Raw genomic sequence first — 14146 nt, 5'->3', positions numbered from 1 at the left:
AATAGCAACTGATTTGTGGAGAGGAAAATAGCAGAATAGTCCAGATCGAAATTCGATCCCTAGCATTGAAGAATATTAAATAACTCGCTTATCGGTTGTTTGATGGAGGCGCCTAGTTTTCAGTTCAGTATGATAACAGAAGCTATTTCTATTATTGTTGTTTGATTTTAGAGTTGTTATCAGACTTTAAAAATAGCAACTGATTTGTGGAGAGGAAAATAGCAAAATAGTCCAGATCGAAATTCGATCCCTAGCATTGAGGAATATTAAATATCTCGCTTATCGGTTGCTCGATGGAGGCGCCTAGTTTTCAGTTCATCATGATAACAGAAGTTATTTCTATCATTGTTGTTTAGTTCTAGATTGGTATCAGACTTTAAAAATAGCAACTGATTTGTAGAAAGGAAAATAGTTCAAAAGTCCAGCGCATAGAACACGCTTAGTATCCTCGTCGACCGTGTGCGTTTAGAATGTCACTAATCAGGATCGCTACTAACTTGATTGAGAAACACGGCTTAAACGAGCCAAAGCTATAATACAGCATAATAGCAGTAGTAGGTACAGCATGGGTTGCGACAAGCAACAGCGTTCTTTCTAGAAGATCATACATCATCAGGACAACACTAACTACACAAACATAATAAAACACATAAAAAGGACTTCTTTTAGCAATCTTTATATTCCAATTCGAAAGCCTCAGAATAATATTCAACTGCAGCATGATTGATCGATATAGGTGATCGACATAGGTGATATAGAGGTCCCGGTACCTTAACCTGTCGCGACAAGTTGTTCACTCACTGCCTGTACCGTTCAGTGTCGTCCAATGAAATACTTACAAAATGCATTATAGCCTCGATTAGAGAAGATCCATGAGCCGAAAAGAGAGTTACTCCGCAGTGCAGTTCAATGGACGTTTCCGATTTTATTTGGTAAGATAACAGTTTCTTATCTACAAATATATATAGTTTTGTTTTTTACTATAGTTTATGTTTGTGTTTTCTCTCTGTAAATGAATCGTATTCGGTGTATGTATGTTGCAGTGTGTCGGAATTGTTGAGTGTAGTCTAAGGTGCAGCTTCATCACTATGCTATCTGTTCGCAATCGAATTGGAAAACTAGTTTTCGTAGTAAATAGAACACACTAGCGTCTCTGCTCTATAGGTGAGAGACGGTTCATGCCTTTCCGTTCATTTTATTTGTTAATTATTATTCTTTCGTGTGCATTTTCATCTAGAACAGTATAAGAGAATATTTGTGCTAAAACGCAAACACAACAAGCCCCAAACCCTGCGGGACTGCTGGGAGGGAGGGGAAACATTTTTAAATGCCTTCTTTCATTTTTTGTGTTTTTGGTGTGTGTCATTTGCTCTTTCCAAACTCTTTCAAACCTAACCATCGTTTCACGCACTTCACGGCGTGCTACACGCGCGTAGTTTCATTCAAACTATCTAACACTGTCTCGTAACACGTCCAATCTAGAAGGAAGTGGGCTAAACAAGTTTTGGCTAATATGATCACTACAATTCTTGTGCGAGCGTGTTGCGGTAAATATCGTTTTCGGTTGTGCTAAACACGGTGCACTACCCCAAACTTTCTCTCTAGTAAAATGGAAAACAGACATTTCTCGTTTTTTGTTTTGTTGTTTAAATTTTGCCGGTACAGCTTCCGGGAAGGATACGAAGTAGGCGTCCGTTTTTGACACGCTAATTGTGCTGAAGTAACTCACGATCACCCTGTGAAAGGTCACACGATCACAAAAACTCTGGACACGCTTTGGCACTTACAGTGGAGTGTTTTCGTTTTTTTAAAATAGTGTTTAAACTAACACAAACTAACCGTGTAGAGGGGTGGGAACGTAAGTACAATCCATACGTATATTCTGCTCGGGCAGCTTGTAAGCATTTTGAAACAGCAAACTAATACTAATCTATCATTCATGCTAAGGAACGAAGTGGTACTATCCTTCAATACCCATGTGACTATATTTAGTATAATTTCCCGCACGACTTGAGTACATCCAATCGGTAGCCTCATATCCTTCCCCAGCAGCTGACCGGTCCGTTCTTTTCGGCACCCAGGGATAAAATGATAGGCAGTTCTTGGAGGTAAAGTGTGCCACACGAAATAAGATTGTTTGCATCATAAGATTTCCATCACTCCATTGTTGTTTTTGGAACATGCGTGTGTGTAAGTGTTTTGTGTATGTGTGTTGGAGGGGGTGGTTCGTTAAAATAGTGTACGTCGTATGTAAAGTGTGTGTCCAGATGTGTCCGAATACCTAATAACGCCTATATCTTTGCTTCTAGTCTTATAATTCCAATTTCTACAAATCTATTTGGTAGTGCTGGAGTTGTTAGTTTACTCAACATCGTTAGTTTCTCCTTTTGCACCGTTTACATTTTCCTTAACATGCGCTAGTACAATCGAAAATATCGGAAACAAATACGCTAGTCATCACCTTTTTGTCTAAACGGTGTTTTGTTTCTTCTCCCAACTCCCAAAATTACGACAACTCTTAAATAGACGATATAATATTTTGTTTTCGTTTACTAATTTTTCTCATACTAAGTTTTAATATTTGGCGTTTGTTTGTTTTGTTCTTAGAGATGTTTCTTCTTTATCGTTTGCTCGGTTTCGTATTGCAAAAGTTTTTGTTTACGTTTTAAAAAACACTGTGACGATCGGTAAGAGTGATTTCGATTTTTCGTTTTCCTGTGTAGCACGTGTGTGTTTGTGTGGTTAGTGGTAAGTCATCTTTCGTATAGAACTGTATCAAGTTTGTTTAAATCAATCGCACTAATGCTTGAGAAGAAACTCAATGCTAAAATAGATCTCTCTCGTACATTTGGCTCGAACCTCTCGCTGCACCGGTTGCAGCATTTGTGTCGAATCGGTCCTGTCCTTTTCCTGCTTTATTGATCGATCAATAGGAACGGCCCACATTTTGCCTTCCGCTGTCTAAATGACACAGTTTCCACACTGACGAATGTGCATCACGCATGTGTAGTAGTAGTTTGTTGTTATTTTGTTTTTTTTTCACCCCCATTTGTGTACTCTTACTGTCTCATCTTAAAGCTATCTTAGCATTAAATATAGTATTGTTACTGGTTTTTGATTCGCCTAATTCATACAACTTATAATTCAGACCATTTCTTGATGTTAGTGTACTTTTGCTTCCTTTAAGTCTATTTACTTCCCTACTTTTGCTTCCAATCTTCCATCCTAGTGTTACGTCTCGTTCCATTCTTTTAGCCTTGAACCGCAAGAGCGCAATCTGTTTTCAAGGCTAGTATACTCTACTAGCATTGCTGTTATGATCAGTATCATGGAAAAGTGATCATACGCACAAATGGAAGCAAAAACAGAGTTGGGAACAAAATTAACTACAACATTGTTTGTCGTCAAATGTAAAGGTAATGTTTTGAACATCCAATAGTGAGTTCCAAAGTTGTTTTCACTGCTGAAGAATATTTGCGAGTGTCTTAACGTACCTCCTTTTTTTTAGTAAAATTGTACGTATGACAGTTTACGACGACGTGTATCATCAGAGAATAAAGAACAATTACAATTGCTTTTTTTTGAAATTGGACCACACATGTTCTATGTTACCGTAGTTTAAGCACCCATTTCCAATACGACACATAACAGAAGAGTATAACACGTAAACCATAGCGTATAACAACGATCGTATGACGGCTTCTGGGACATACGTCTTGCACCTTCGGTAGCTCCACCTCTACACGTTCGTTTAAACTTTACACGAGCAGGCATTATTCTTCCAAGCTTCTACAGAAGACATCCATTACTATATTAGGTCGATAAATCATTATAGTTTATAGCGGTGCTAAGTTTGCTGTTCTCCTCGACAACTCGCCGTTTGAGTGTATCTTTCGTAGACGCGCCTGGAAGTATACATTACGTATTTTCCCCGCATCCCACAGCTTGCTTGTCAAAACTTTTGCACTTAATATCCCATCTCAAGCAATCCTGCATACTCTCAGGCGCGTCGTACACAAGTCACAATCCCATCGATGAACTGACAACGGAAATCCTTGCAACTTAGTCCAGCTCTCAGTACTTCAAATCGATTCGCTCGTCGCATTCCATCGGAATGGAGCATATCCCCCATCGTAGAAAACCTAATGTACACTGAACACAGGAGTAGACTAGCTAACCATATTTATACTAAAGTAGGCACTCCTAGAGACACAGATAATGCTGCCAGATCGACAGATAGAAGAAGATGTTCATAACTCCGGGCCGATCCTTCGTCGATTCGTTTCGTTTGCTTTGTTTGGCTTTGTCCTCCAGCTTTGCGAGGGAACAGACCGTTCGCCATGATAGGCAAATAATAGGAAAATAGTTCTAAAATTCTTCCTGCTTTCGATAGTCATCACTGAGTGGATACGTTAAGATTGAACCTGGCTGTGCTTCTTTCCCGAACTGCCATCGTTCCATGTGAGGAAATTAACGATCTCCGCGTAGAAAATAGGATATCTTTCTACTAACGGCTTTACTACTGGGCTCCCTTAATTGGCCGTGGCGTATCGGAAGCAACAGCCAGCGTTTAGTACGCTGCATAAAAATCCCATTTCAGGTTCCATTGTTATCAGGTGTTAAAGTTTTGAGAGTTTCGTATCACCTTGCGATACCAATATGCGCTACTTTCGATTAGAGGATATTGGTGCCATCACGTTCTAAACGTGCGCCCCGCACTAAAGATGCCTACACGGTTACGTTAGCTTGGTGTTTTGCATTGCGTCTTATTTCTATTATGTTCGGCGGCTGGGCCGCCTTGGTTTGCCGCCGGTGTGGTTCCCCGTTTCGTTCACCCCCGACACTGTCACTACTACCTCCTCCACCTGCGCATTCTTCCATCGCGTTTGGCCATATTTTAGGCGCAGTTCCTCGTGCAGCTTATCGCGCAGCATCGCACTGCCGGTGTCGGCCTCGAGGAACGGTGGTGCTAGTCCTTGCGCTACCCGTTCGTTAATGGGGATGAGCCGCCGGCGGCCCGTTTCATACAGTTCGAGGTTTAGCGGTGAGCGGCGGGAACGCTTCTTGGTCTTTACCGGCAGGATCGGTTTTTCCTCGCCGTCTGGTTTATTAACGCGTCCCTCCGATCCCAGATTCCTGGCAGTGTCCACCGTGTCTAGCCCACTGCCAGGCGTCACCTTACCGTTGAACGTGTCGCACTTAAACACGGCCACACTTTCCCTGCTGTTGTTCTTACCCGAGTATGTGTCGAACTTGGAACCGGATGCTGGTTCCGCGGAGCTGCCCTTGCCAAATGTTTCGAAATGATGCGACAAATCCGGCGGTGAGCTGGTGGCCGCATCACGACTGAGCCGTCGTCCGATCGTCCCGAGTCGTTCGCTAATGATGCTGTCCGTGCTAAACCGGCGCACATTTAGCGATGAAGAGAACGACGAACTTTTGCTGCCACCGTCACGGGATTTGCCGAAGCCGAACCCGGCGCGTGATAAACGCCCCGGACTGGCGCGCCTGCTGGTCGAAGCGGACGCTGACAGACGGGAACCGGCCGGATGCACCTCTGGGAGCAATGCCTGGGAGGTGCTCTCCGACGTTGCCGACAGTGATGCGTCCACGTCCGTGTCCAGCTGCACCCTGTCGAGTTTGATGTTTCTGGGTTGGTTTAAAGTACACGCACAGACATAAAACACACTGAGGAACGGGAGGTGTAAATGGCGCTTACCTGCGTATTTCCTGGATCATCTCGAAGAACTGGGCCTTGCTCTTGCGCCGGCGTCTCTGTTCATCCTCCTTCTGGGGCCAAAGGAAAGCGCGCGTTAGTAGGCGAAAAGTAAACATACCATTGGGTTACGAATGAACGCAGCTAGAGGGAAAACGACCTTGCGGGATGTAGCGGGACGGTCGAATTGGGTTTTGTTTTTGCAACCAAATAAATACCAAGAGCAACCAAATTTTTTCAAGCACCAAAAAGCCATTTTCCCCTATTATACATTACCCGTTTGACGCTCTTTTGGAACAGGCTGGTAATCTGGCCTTGGCGGATCGTGTGCACCAGCTCCTTGGCGGCATGGTGTGGAGATACCAGCTCGACGCAGTTGATAAAGCGGTACAGCTTCTGGCTGAAAAACATGATGTTACGGCTCTTCCAGATCGTATCCTTCGGCTGGTGGCGTAGGATGGGAAGTGTGTATTTGTAGAACACATGCTCGATGATCAGTATCAGCACACCGAGCACCATGCCGACGCCCAGCAGCAGAAAGACACCGGCCACCGCCGTTACACCAAGCGGTTTCGGTTGTGCCATTTCGCGATCCAGCCTAAAACAGGGCAGATCTCCGTACCACTTCGCTGTCAGTATGTCCAGATAGCCATCGTTAGAATACTTCGAGATCAACGCCGACATCGTTTTCTTCAGCGGGAACCTATAAAACGAGACGACACTTTAGATAACATTGGAAAGGTTTTGGCCCCCTGCTTCACTTACCCTTTGGACATGCCTATTGCATAAGAGTCTTCAATATAATTATCACCTATTCGCTGCAGTGAGCAGCTTTGGTCCGTACCACGATAGTAATCCAATATGGGTGTATCACACATGAGCAGATCGATGGTGCGGTTTCTGGGGGGAAAAATACAATCGGACATTAAAATCCTTCCTACGAACACCTTCTAGACACTCCTCCTCTGTCTCCATACTTGAGCCGTTCGATGCCTTCGTCGATGCTTTGCAGCTGATACTTTTTCATATGTTCCCAAAGTCGCTTATCGTTCTGCTGGACGTACGATTCGGCTGCCGTAGCGATCGGTGATCCAACACGTTGCGTCAACATCTGCACGGTGAGAACATTAACATTTGAGCTATTCTAAGATCTGCCGTAAACTGGACGCTGGTGGACGCTGACACTTACCGACATTTCGTAGTATTTTGCTTCGTTATGAAACAGCAAACCCGCTATCAGCGCCGCAATGTTGGCAGTGTAGGACGCAATAAATATGACGCTGAACCCACCCCACACGTTGATGAGGAATTTGTTGGGCCACGATTTCGGAGCCTTGAATGCGACCAGATGTCCACAAAGTAGACCCCACATTACCCAAAGTGCTGCAGAGTTAAGAAACGAACAAATGTTAGGCTATTTAGCTGCTTAGTTTCGAGACAACTAAGAGTCTTATGCGTGCATGTTGAAGAATTAATTTCCTTTCAAGTTACGCTTCACAAAATTCAACCTCAACCTACCTGACGACATGCTGAAGTTTTTGCTCCGCTGGCGTCCCCAGGGATTCAAACCGAATGGACTCAACCATTCGTAGATCGCTACCGCTACAGCGGTAACGTTCAGCGAGGTAAAGATGGCTATCCAGAGCTCTGGCGAGAAGGGCAGTAGAAACGCTAGCAAAGGTATATCGGTGGCCGCTTCCGGTGCGGCCAGCAAGGATACACCACCATGAAAGTACGGTATCGTAAAATCGATCACCTCCGAGCGTGCCCTACAATGAAACGTATGTCAAATGACGGGTGTTCTGATGTACTTAGCATTCAGCTTACTTAGACACGCTGAGCGGTGCGAAGGACAGATCAGCAGTACCGGATATCAAATCTCCGATAACACCATTCCATTGTTGTCTCGTCTGCACCGGTGGTGGTGGTGGTGGTGTCGAATACTCGAAGAGATGCGGTGGCATTTCGTCTCTGGTGAAGTTCATGCCAGCCTGTGAAAGCTTCAACTTAGATCCTCGTTTTAAGCTTCTTCCCGATTGTGCTACATTGGGAGGTATAGACAGGAACTCGTTAAATCGCACTACCACCAATAGCTGTACAAACGTACCGTCAAACTTGGATTTGGATTCGACGTAAGTTGGTACGGTTGGTTTCCTAATGTTTGATGATGGTCCCGACTGTTCGGGTGGCGGTGTAGGTATTCGCCGTCCGAACAGTCCATCGTGCACGATGTACAGATGAAAATCGAAGTTAATTTCCGACGCCAACTTCTGAAGCAAATCCATCGATAGGCCGTAGCAGCACCGTGTTCTAAGAAGAATGAAGATGTATGATCAGTGGGATACGTTGCCGATGATTCTCAATATACGCACCGATATAGTGGATACGGCTGACGCTGGTCCTCTTGATAGTGGTTGGGAGATTGATTGATCTCCCTCAAGCGATTGCGTCGCTCAATTTCGTTAAACATAAGCGTCAGATTGTGTCGTCCGGTGGTGTATATTTGGTAGCAGATAAGACCCCGCAGACACTCGCCCTCTTCGTTGACTGGGGATTCCATTACGAATGGTGGTGCCACCGACACCACCACTCGGAACATGGTTTTTGCTTTGCCGGCGAGTCCTGCAAGAGGTCGCAAAAGACACTTATCTCATACTTGCTTCATTAGCATCCGATTGGTTCATACCTGATACGGTTACATCTCCACCGGGCCATATGATCGTGTCCAGATGTACCGAGCGCCCCGTAATAAGTCCCACACGACGCCACTTTGTAGTGGTGGCGGTTCCAGCCGAATTGCCCATACCGCTAGCTCCAGCAGTACCGTTCACTGACGGATTAACGTATCTGCCACCGTCTCCTCGGTCCGTGTGGTAATCTCCCTTTGGTGTTGATGATGATTGTCTCGTTGTCGGCACGAGGTTCAGCATTTCGAAATGACTAACGAGCGACTTTTCGATGAATCCGCTGGCTATCGGAAATCCAGACAGTGCCTGCCGGGCATTCATCTGCAGATTCCTGTGCAAAAAAAGGACGAAATTTCACGTTAGTGTCTCAGTGCTCTTGCTAGTACCACAACGCCGTGTACTTACTTTGCGAAATTGTGCGCCTTAGCCTGTTCGGCTCGATTAATTGTACCCATGCAGCCGCCCTTGTACCGCGTAGCTCCTCCACGACTTCGACCACGCTCGATACCACCACCGGCACTGCCGCCACCCCGCTCTGGGTTGTATTTGTGATTCGTGGTCGCTGACCACCAGGTGCTTTGACGCTTAACTCTAGAACTATTTGTACTACTGACATCACGTAAATTTGCACTACTATTGCTTATAGGCGAAATAATATCGTTCGTTTCGTGCACTGGCTGCTGTGTCGTTTGGGTCGGCGACCCATCATCGCCACCATCGCCACCGTCCACCATCACCACCGTCCGTTGGCCCAATAAACTAGGCTCCTGAACACTTTGTTGTGTATTTGCACTGTTAACTGGTAATGTTAAAATCGCGTCTCCCTCGACAGCGGTTAACGGCGGATGTGCAGCAACAGATCGCTTCTGCTGCAGCTGCACCGGTCGCTGTTGACCCCGTGGGTCTTTCGATTGGTCCTGCGTATTACCACGACCGGTACCGGTCGGTCCCGGACCATCCCGTCCCGTTGGTCGCCCCTTTCCCACGGCCGGTGTATCATCCCGCTCGACCTTGGCCCACGTTGCCGCAAATAGACGCACGGCCGCACGAATAAAATGACGATCGATCTTCATCTTGATCGGTCGTAGTGCAAGCAATCCTACCGGGAAGTCTTGGTTGTGATGGAACAGCACGTGTCCGGAAGAGTTGTGTAGCTTCAGGTACTCGCTGCTACGCTTCAGCTTCATCTCCGGCCCATTATCCGGGCCGATTTGATACTGCTCATCGTCCGTGTTGACGCTCAGTGGCAATGTTCGTTCATCCTCAAAATCTTCAAACTCATCCGAGTCCTCCGGCTCGTCGAAACGCTCCGTTCGGCGGGCCACATTAACCACGGTGTTGTTGTTACTGGCAGTTCCCATCTTGCCCCGACCATTCTTGGAATTCTCCGCCGGTCGGCGCTGTTTATTGTGCTTGGTATTGCCCCGCAACGTATCGGGCGCAATATCCGGCCTCGGGTTTATTAGTGCCGCACTGCCAAACCGAGACGCATGGCTGTCAACGTACGTGCGTGTTCGGTTTTTGCGCAATCGTGGATCAAAGTCTTCGAATTCCATCCTGCGCTCGACGAGATCGGCCAAGTGGGACTGATGGCGCATATCGAACGTGTCGTAAAAGTCTGTCTCCAGCTCGCTACGCCCACCGAGACCAACATCTAGCGACTGCTTGGTGTCGTACGACGGTTGTCCGGAATCGTAGAACTCTGTCGCAGAAGTCGTATCCATCCACAGCCACACAAAGTGCCCATTTAGCATCTTCATACGCTGCGCTTCAGCCATTATCAGGCGAGCTACCTTCAGATTGCACAGCACCAAAACAACTCCTTTCGTAGAACGGGAAATGTACGCTAGTTTCCTGGAGAAAGAAGCAGAGCAACAATCGATTAGTTGAGTACCTTCGAATTCTTCTTCTAGGATTAACGCCGTATCGGATCACGCCTGCCTCGGGCGGACAGGCGAGACCACAGCTATGGAGGGTCGTTCCAGGTGAGATTCTTTTCAAGATTTTCGGCGTATGAGACCGAATGGCAAGGAACGAGACTCCAGGATCTTTGTGAATCTAAATTCTACTTACTTATAAATCAAATCGAAGTTCGTTGGTAGGGTCACTATAATTGGATTCATTGGTTTCTGACGTAGTGGTGCTCCTTTTTTGCCGCTTATAAGAACGTACGTATCGACATCGCACAGAATGTGGTATGAGTGCCAGTGAACCTGAAAAAGAAAATCAACCAGACAGTCATTCGGATTAGCCCATGTGGTGTCACTTGGATATCCTCAGTTCTTAGTTCTCACTTGTAAAAAGGTTGCTCTAATGGCTTCAAAAATTTCCCTAGAGGATGGCTGCAGTATTGCTTGTAATTTGGTTGATAGCTGCAAATAACAAAACCGGAAACCCATTAATCCTTCGTACAGTTTTGTCCAGGCACGTGAGGGACAGTTTGCGCTTACCTCGTCGTAGGAGTTATGCAGAGTAGCAATGCCTCCCTTCGCCCACAGTACGGGCACCTTCATGGCATTACCGGCCAGGGCTAGCGATTTGGCAGCAGCACTATCGCCAACGATAACCATCCCGGCCAGTGGCATACCGTCAATCGAGTCACACGCGGACGTCATAAGCTTGGAAGAGAACCGCCCGCTGTCTGGCAGATTGATGTAGATAGGCCGCAGCGGTGGTCCTTGCGGATTCCCGAACGGTGGTCCCATATCGATCAGCGTGCGGGCTAACGTGCGTCCCCACAGCTTCGCACCACCGTTGACCGCCACCGCAAAGTACACCGCATCCGGGCGATCCGGAAAGACGGGCTGCGAACCGTCATCAACCGCGAACGTACCGGCCGGATGTGCTTTCAGCATTTCCGCTGCCAGGCTCGGGGCCCCGGACAGGGCCGCGTAATGAGTGCCGCCGGTACCACGAACCAGCGTGGCTGCCTCATCCTCGCCGGAAGTGGAAGAGGTACGGTCAGCAAACACTACCAGCACCATCAAAAACACCCAAAACACCGCTAGGGTTGTCGACCGTTTCCAGGGTAACGCGAACGTGATCGTGCCGTGGTGGAGCGTCATTTTCGGTAGCATCGCGTTCCGGGTTCGTAACTGTACGGCAGAATTAAACTCTTTTCGAACGCTGGTTTCTTAGCGGTGGTGTTCGCCTACGCTTGCGAACGGACTATGCATGAGCCACTAGTTCCGGTGTTATCAGTGCTGGAAATTCTATGTCTGAAAGAGTGGGCAAAAAATCGATTTGTCGTTGATGAGGAAGAGAAAAACCTGCCCAATAAACGACACAACATAACCATTCTATCTGCCAAAAAAAAAGGGGAACGGTAACACAGTACAATTAGTTATAATCTCAAGAAATTCCTATTGCTTTTCACGAGAGGTCACTATATCGTCTAGAATCCTTTCACTTCGGAAGCACTCAAAATGTGAAGAGGCATTGTTCGATCGGAAAAAGTAAAACAGGACAGCAGAAAAAAAAAGATGTCTCGTAAACCCCACTTCAAGCCCAGCACTTCAAAACGGACAAACATTGGATTAACAACACTCGCCCGCCCAACATCCTGTCACGCACCCACACACGTTCACTATCGAGGCTGATTATATAATCATTACTGTTAAATCAGAACACACGGCACTATCAAATCGGCACGGAACCATCGCTGTGCAACACTAGCAACGTACGTAACACAAAGAAGAAAAACTCCAACAATCCTTCGTCCTTCCTGGAAAACCGTTCCCCAAACCAATCCGCAACTGTTTAGCTGTCCATGTTTGTTCACCGGATGTTCAGATTTCGATCCAGTAGCAGCTGCAAGAGGCTACACATCCTTTACCACGCCAGTGTGTATGTGGGTGGGCGCAACGGAGAGTGGCCACCGAGTAGTACCAACAAAAAGTAACAGGAACTTGTTGACATAATAATCAGGTTGTTCTTTGGCTGCAATGTCGCCCCCTTGTCGTCCCTTGCACCCACTTACCGATTGATGCCAGTGCCATATGCCGCTGATAATGCAGGTTTCATAATTTGCCACCTTTTAGTTCCGTTTTCTGGCGTTCCGTTCCTCCTTGACGATAACTTCCGAAAGCTTCAAATATTGCGAAAGCTGCCACTTTCGTTTTCGGTGCCAAAGATTGAACTAACAACGAGATTTCCTGGCGGTGGAACGAATTTTTTCGGTTGCAGGAAATGAGCCAGAAGGATGGATGGTTATTTTTGCTTTTCCTGTGTGCCCCAGCGAAAATGGCACCTTATCCCCTGCACCCCATGCAAAATCCTTGGGCGAATCCACTGGAAGGCTGCTGGCTGCTGGCCGAAGTCACAGATGACACGTAAATAACTCCCGTTCGTACGGGTTCCTTACTTCAAAACATTGCTCACCGGACTATGGCAGCGTGAGCGAAAGTCGTTGCGCATGTGCACCGCAATGTTATCATGGTTCTCGTTTGCTTGAAGGATAACGGGAGCGGAGTAGCTGTTTCTTGAGATTTTTCCTGGACCAACGTTGGAGCATAATCAGCGTGATGAGTTTGTGTGAAGCAACCCGTTGATGCCGAATCTGCTGCGGTACACTTGTTGTGATGTTCTTATCGGTACGGAATGTTCTTACATTACCAATACCATCTCAAGCATTTGAATGCAGAAGGGTGCTTTGGGACATCTACGGGTGTTTTATTACAACAATTGTGACGAATGGAGACGCACGATAGCAGACGATATCATGCTAATGCCACAGTAGCATTGTCAACATCTGAACAGCCATCCGTCGGTTAACCACTATGATGATGAGAAGGGATGGGATCAAGTAGAATTATGGTGTGTTGCGGCTTTGAATACCACGAAAAGGATATAATACCTATTACTTCTAGCTTAACTTGTTGAATTCGTAAAACAGATAGTTGATACGCCAACTACAGCCAGATTCTGGAGAAGTTTGCGGAATAGTATCGATTTACAGATTGTGGGAACTTAGGGAACCATTTTCTATAAGCCCAGAAGACCAGATCAGTAAGTAACTGAGCAATGATCTAGTTTTAACTTACGTGTGAGACACTCTAACCGTCTCGTGTTCTGGTTGAAATTAAAATTGTAAATTTATCGCTTTTTTATGCGTTTGCCTCGCGTAATTTCCAGTGCGAGACTATCGATGATTGCAAATACTATTCACTCGAATATCTTACCTCAACTTGTACGAGAAAGATATAGGAGCCAAAAAACATGAAAGAACAATGCATTATTGATGGGGTGCACTAAATATCTGAATCGGAATAAATTGCCTGGGGCAACCAAAGTCTGGTGACCAATCTCTTCTAATCTTCTGAAGATCTAAGTTATTCTGAAGATCTTGGAACACGTGAAGGATAGATGCGAAGGGCTAGATCGCAGTGGTGTCAAACTCATTTCACCCTGTGAGCCGTTTGCACGAAATAACCTTGCAGCAAGGCGAGATGTAGATGCAGACATTTTTTCACGACCTAAATGTAAAATTATGTAAAATTTCAAGGATTCACCATCTCCATCGTTATATTCAGAACAGTTTCTCGTTATTCTTGTGCTGGACTGAAAGAAAGACCTCCGCGTGTACACAAATTTGATCTAGATTAAAAGAATTGATCTAGTGCTTACAAGAAGATTGCATCGTGGTTATAAGATCATGTTTTTATGTGTCACTTTTTTAATTTTTCCTTTGAAAACTATCAAGCATTTTCAAATTCATTTTATGCTATTTTCGGGCGTACCGAAT

At 46.0% G+C, this 14146-nt stretch overlaps 1 protein-coding gene across 1 annotated transcript; it reads right to left on the bottom strand.

Moving 5' to 3' along the window:
- Positions 1-3481: 3481 nt before the first annotated feature.
- On the bottom strand, positions 3482-12467 carry LOC128302392 (uncharacterized). Its single transcript, XM_053039208.1, has 16 exons — positions 12383-12467; positions 10854-11621; positions 10698-10775; positions 10477-10616; positions 8809-10257; positions 8403-8734; positions 8089-8338; positions 7824-8026; positions 7544-7757; positions 7235-7485; positions 6906-7099; positions 6694-6827; positions 6482-6616; positions 5993-6419; positions 5720-5790; positions 3482-5649 (listed from the first exon to the last, which is right to left on the bottom strand). The coding sequence occupies exons 2-16, from the start codon at positions 11478-11480 to the stop codon at positions 4776-4778; spliced, it is 5379 nt and encodes a 1792-aa protein (XP_052895168.1). The 5' UTR covers positions 11481-11621; positions 12383-12467; the 3' UTR covers positions 3482-4775.
- Between the last annotated feature and the right edge of the window lie 1679 nt (positions 12468-14146).

Source organism: Anopheles moucheti, chromosome 3 (assembly GCF_943734755.1).
Source record: "Anopheles moucheti chromosome 3, idAnoMoucSN_F20_07, whole genome shotgun sequence".
NCBI classification, from domain to species: Eukaryota; Metazoa; Arthropoda; class Insecta; order Diptera; family Culicidae; genus Anopheles; species Anopheles moucheti.
The sequence above is the reverse complement of the archived record's forward strand: the minus strand, read 5'-3'. Positions and strand labels throughout refer to the sequence as shown.

Coding starts and splice junctions, on each gene's coding strand:
- LOC128302392 (XM_053039208.1), bottom strand. CDS start 11,480: ATGCTACCGAAAATGACGCTCCACCACGGCACGATCACGTTCGCGTTA. Junction 10,776..10,853: donor TGCATAACTCCTACGACGAG/GTAAGCGCAAAC, acceptor TGTTATTTGCAG/CTATCAACCAAATTACAAGC. Junction 10,258..10,476: donor AACTTCGATTTGATTTATAA/GTAAGTAGAATT, acceptor TTCTTTCTCCAG/GAAACTAGCGTACATTTCCC.